General features: G+C 35.7%; 1 protein-coding gene across 1 annotated transcript in view; it reads right to left on the reverse strand.

Annotated features, from left to right (window-relative positions):
- Positions 1–5,592, reverse strand: part of LOC112516776 (phospholipase D zeta 1-like) — a 10,843-nt gene extending 5,251 nt beyond the window's left edge. Inside the window, exons 1-8 of the mRNA XM_025124010.1 lie at positions 5,223–5,592; positions 4,148–4,249; positions 3,938–4,053; positions 3,710–3,848; positions 3,350–3,511; positions 3,052–3,225; positions 1,472–1,714; positions 1,265–1,381 (exon numbers count right to left, since the gene is read on the reverse strand). Coding sequence (XP_024979778.1) covers positions 1,265–1,381; positions 1,472–1,714; positions 3,052–3,225; positions 3,350–3,511; positions 3,710–3,848; positions 3,938–4,053; positions 4,148–4,249; positions 5,223–5,426 — 1,257 coding nt within the window. The 5' untranslated portion in view covers positions 5,427–5,592. The remainder of the gene's footprint in view (positions 1–1,264; positions 1,382–1,471; positions 1,715–3,051; positions 3,226–3,349; positions 3,512–3,709; positions 3,849–3,937; positions 4,054–4,147; positions 4,250–5,222) is intronic.
- Positions 5,593–5,813: the final 221 nt, after the last annotated feature.

Here is a 5,813-nt window from a genome sequence, read left to right on the forward strand (position 1 = left end):
AAATCGTATTATAACATCGACAGAGACAAATAATAAAATAGAACATTAAAATCGAGATGTATCTTGCTGCATTGCGCGAGTACCCTTCTAGTATATATATGTGTGTGTGTGTGTATTCTTTTTCATATAGGGGCTAATCATGTAAGAACCACAAAAAGGTTACAAACCATGAGAACGGGAGCAAAATAAGGCTAGGGTTTAAGGTATTGATTAACATTATATTTGTTTCACAGTGTGAACCTCTTTTATGTGTTTGTGATACCACAAGTACAAGTAAAAAAGTTCTACGTTGTGAAACAAATACATGTTAAATCAATACCTTAAATTTTAACTTATATGAAGAAAAAAAATCATGCGAAAGAATAAATTAAGGTAAAAGTTCTTACAGTTCTCACAACATATGGTTCTCATTTGATTATGCCTATATAGTAAAAGGTTCAAACGAGAACAGAATCAGAATAAGAGAACACAAGAACGCCACATGTGATTTTAGTCTAAAATCACATGTAATATAGACGTTTTAGTGTTCTCTTACATCGTTTGAACCCAACACCATATATATTATATACATACATATGTGCAACAACTCATGAAAGGGGATCCCGAAGTTCCTAACAGGAGCCAACATAACTAAAACACATGATAACCTTGGTTTTAAAAAGCGCGATGCGGTCCGATGCGTTAAGGGTCCCGGAAGCCGATGCGTGATGCGTGATGCATGATGCTGATGCGCTCGCATCACGCTCGCATCACGCACGTGATGCGCCCGGTATTCACAAAATATTTATAAATTAATTCTACATATCAATTTCTACCTTAAAAATACTTACCTATCAAAATATTTCATTTATAACATAAAGTAGTTAAAAAAGTGGCATTAGAATCTTAAAAAGTTCGTTTTCTACTTCTTTGCTGGTTGTCGAGTACTCACGTCACGTTTTAATTGATATGCGATGCTAGGTCTCTCACAGTGCGACTTCTACTTCTTCGCTGTCGGCTTCTTCTATTAGGTCTCTCACAGTCTCACGTTCTATTTTACTTAACTAAGAAGCCCAACTAAAAATTGAAAAAGGGAGCCCAAAAATGCAACATACATGATGCTCTGATGCATAAGTGATGCACGCATCGTGTGATGCGTAGGTGATGCGAGTGCATCATGGAATCGCAACGCATCAGACCCTTTGATGCGTTTTCTTCAGCGCATCACAGCGCATTATGCGCGCATTTTTAAACCAAGATGATAACAATATAATAACCATTGTACCTTCACACCTTCCTTGGCTTTAGCTTCAAAAAGTGCATCAAGCCGAGAAGGCCCATTTGCATGAAATGGGCGCCTTAAATATAGTTCTGGACAGAGCCACCACCCAGTAACATAGATCTGCATGAAAGATGAAAGATTCGGTCAATTAACTTGTTGTTCCATAATACAAGGGATCCCAGAGTTTAGAGTGAAGACATAATATTGTACCTCCGATTTTGCATTTGCTATCGATAAAGCAATTGCTTCAAATGCTACTTGTCCATCTACGAACCATTGAGCTTGACTACCATCATCTGTCAAACCCCTTTGTGGAGCAAAAGAACCAAAACGGTGAGAATTGCACCAACCTTCAATTGGCTTTTGACCTGTATTGTTGATGGCTGTTATCCAATTTCTGACTTTTGCTTTGCTTGTACTTCTTATCTTTGTACTTCGGTTTCCACATGTAACCTGTATTGTCGAGATGATGAAACTTCTAGTCTTATGTGTGTGTATGCTAGAAATTTAAATACAAAAAAGAATTTTTATCATCTCTATCTAATTACTGGGATCACATCAAATATATATCATAGACATCTTTAGAAACACACATATAGACCAACTGAGCGATTATCGATAAATGTTGCAAAATATTCGGTATCATTTAGAATTCATAACTCCCTCATTTCCACATTAGGTTTCCCTTTTGACTCTTTCATGTCATACAAATTACTTTCCAACTTCTTTTTTGGTAACCATGGGTTTCCAGGCCAGCTTACGCACACCGACTAATCCCCCAGGGACCACGAACGGCATGGAGTCATATCAAGTGAACCTCCATGGCCACAAAGGCTTTGGCAGCACCCGGATTCGAACCCGTGAAGATGATATTTCCACTACATCCCTTGAGCCTTAACTATTTGCAAATACTTTCAAATATTGTGTGTGTGTATATATATTTCAAAACAACTTTCTGATTAAGAAATGTAAAAGATCTAATGCTATGTTTTTTAATAAGGTTTGACCATTACATTGTCGAAAGGGGGCACTTCAGAATATGCAGGTTGTATCAAATCAAGGGTGAAGTGTTTTTACTTCAAGGTATTACATATAAACTGAAATGCTAGTAAACAGTATCCAAGATGGTGCATGCTTTTATGGTAAATCTTGGTTTTATGTAATAAAAAACAACATAATCAAGGAAAACATTCTCCTAATCAGAAACATACATCTAATTGGACGAGATTGGGGAAAGCAAAACTCACTCAGATGCTCAACTTCGTGAAAGGTCTTCTCAATTATTCTTTGCTTCTTTCCTTCTATTGCAACTAAAGACTTAGCATGTGAATCATAATTGCTAATTATCAAAGTCTTAAATATTATTATCATTAGTCTGTCGCGCTACTATCTCAATCCAACCTTCTTTTATCTCTCAGCAACATTGCTAATTAATATTAAAAACACCGCTCAGAATGCCTACAACTGCAGGTAATGGTTCAGTTTCTCCTAAATGATTTAATATTTTTTAGCAACGGCTAAATGGGTTCCATCTAAATACTAAAATAAACAATAAACACTTGTAACTGGCATAGTTTTGCATACTCAACATGTACCATCCTGTTACACAGAACTTGTTAAATCATATTGGTACATCTATCATCAAGTAAATCGCATTATGATTGATGTTAAGTAGGATAAGTTCTTCATATCAACTCATATCTCCAAGTAAGACAATTAACGAGGGAATTAAAGAACAGAATGAAATAATAATGATGTAAAACCGATATGGTAAAATGAGAGAGGAAGACCTTAAATGCATAACGAAGAGGGTTCCTTTCTTTTACTTCCTCTGCCAAAAGTACTTGATCCTCTTTTTCTCCATTTGAAGGTGGCAGAGCATCAAAAACAATGATATCTAAGAGCTTGGTACTAAAAGAATCTTCTAGAAGAGCCAAAAATCCAGGCTTTAATACAGCCCAAACCTGCATATAGCAAGCACCAGACAATTACGTAAACTAGATTTTAGAAATTGTAACTTGCTGTTTTGTGCTATCCCTTATCTTATTTCACAAGCTATAATGAATATATTATTTTATAAAAACTAACCTTCTGCCAATTGTTTCTGCAACAACAGCACATAAAACATCCAGCATCTGCATCATTGCTTTGGATATGACTTAAATGCTGAACCAAAATATACCCCTCTTTCAATTTTGGACCATACTCTGGAGAAAACGATAACTTAGAGACCTCCAGAAATTGGCAAACCTGACCCCAGTTATAAGAGTACCAAAGATGTTGAAAAAATGAAATTAAAGATTAAATCATGAAGGAAAAAGAAATGCAGTTCGAAGTATGTGACATCCCACAATTTGAGTACTTCAAGATTATTACACAACAACATATAGAAAATAAGATCAAATTACATTCAGATTAAGGATTCTAAAAGAAACGGTTTGTAGTTACCTCACGAGAATTCACAATATCTATGTTTCCAAGGAAGTGGTTAAGATAATTTTGCATTGCAACTTTTGCTCTTTCCAAAACAGTCGTCCTCCTGATTGATGGTCTTATAATTGCGAGCGCAGCCCTAGTTGGAACAGATCTGCATTGGCAAATATGGAAAGAACACACGATAGAAAATTTTGTTGGTGGAGGGAAGTGCTCGGAATAAGCATCCATGAACATAGTTACCTCTTTTTAGTGCTATCCTCATTATGTACAGGAATAGCTCCATCATCGGGTTCATCATTGTCATGCACAATTGCTGTCTGATCTCCTATTCCTATGTGTTGAAGCCAATCCTTAACCTTTTGTCCATAGTGTTCATAAAAAAAGTTAACACAAAAATAACAAAAACATAAAAGAATTGCCAAAAATTCCGTAGAAGTTTATGGAAAGAACCTGCTCTTGCTTCTCATAGATTTCCTCAACTATTGCTCGCTTCTTCAATGCAAAGTGTAAGTAGATAAGTTGTGACGCCTTCTTTAGTAAGCACCACTTGAACTGTTGGAGTACACATGGTTAGCTAGTTAAACCATTTATCCATTCATGCTAGTAAAAAATTATATATATATATATAGACACCACATTGAAGTGTGTTCAGAGAGAGATGATGATGATGTGAGATCTACCCTAGATTACATAATGGTAGATTATGCCCAAAAAGAAGTTTCCATATTCTGGTATACTAATTCATCAACCAAGATATGGCAAAGGACTATTGAGATGATTAAATGACTTGTCTTCAGCAAACCCACCATTTTAACTCTGAATCAACAAGCTTAATTATAAACTAATTGTGAAGAATTAAAAAAACAGAGCGTTTGCAACTCCATGGTTTATCAAAGAAATTTAAACCTTGTCAAGCCATTCACATGCCAACAACCATGTAATAATTCTATCATATTCTTCAGCATAAAAACGTATAATACGGCATGATTAGCTCAAGTCTACCAATCTCAATTAGATCAATCGCTAGACGCTAGCCTTTGCAGATTCTGTATACTGAATGTGGAATGGCAAGAACACTCATATCCCACAATTTCGGTACTACCCTTGATGAACAAGGGTAACAGTAACACTTATGAACCTGAAAATACTTGTAGCTGCCTCATATATCTAGAATTAGCTACTAATTTAACACAAAGTTACCAAAATTGTATACAACCGCATTCTTCACATTAATAAATCTTGTAACTGCATTAAATCATATACAACTTATTAATTACTGTCTTAATTATGCATCTCCTTTATTTGATTACCAATTAAGATGCTTAACCACATAAACTTTCTATCTTTAAGCAATGTATCTTTTTTTCCCACATGACCCACCCACCAACCATACACAATAATGATAATAAAATCCACATTACATTATAAAATGATTGTTTACACAGACAAGCAAATCAAGGGTATTTGTGTCCCAATTTTATAACAACAATCAATACAGGTAATGAACATTGGCTGTTTGGCTTGCCTGTTTATATTCGAGTTGAATGGTGTAAGAGAGAAGCAAGGGTCCGATATCACTGACGTCGGCTCGGGAAACAGATAGAATGGTAGCCTTTGGGAGTTCATCGAAGATACGGATCGGTTCGGGGCAATACAACGAAGAGTGGCGAGATAGAGACCCATGGTGCGATTGCAAAGAACCTTTCGAAATAAGCCGTTCCGTCGACATTTATACACTGAACATCAGTTATCACAACACCTTTGCCACTTCCGATCAGATAATCGCCGGCGAAGCTGCTTTGCATGTATATATAAATATACAGGGAGATTGATAGTACGTCACAGAAAGAGGGAGTTGGGTTTGAAAATATGAAGTCAAAAATTATACGAAATCGTTGCTTGAAAGCCTGGGTTTGTGAGGTTTTGCAACCATATTATAGTGGCAGACATGGGAAGGGGAAATTATGACATACTTTTATAATACGGGGGCTGTTTTGAAACTTTTCCAGAGGATTATGCGATTTCATGATAATCCTGGAAGGAATATTTTGTTTGTATTTCATATTTTCTAAAAAAATCAAAATGTATTTATTTATTTTAATCCAATTTATTATAA

This window comes from Cynara cardunculus, assembly GCF_001531365.2.
Source record: "Cynara cardunculus var. scolymus isolate 2C chromosome LG 8, CcrdV1, whole genome shotgun sequence".
Taxonomy (NCBI): Eukaryota; Viridiplantae; Streptophyta; class Magnoliopsida; order Asterales; family Asteraceae; genus Cynara; species Cynara cardunculus.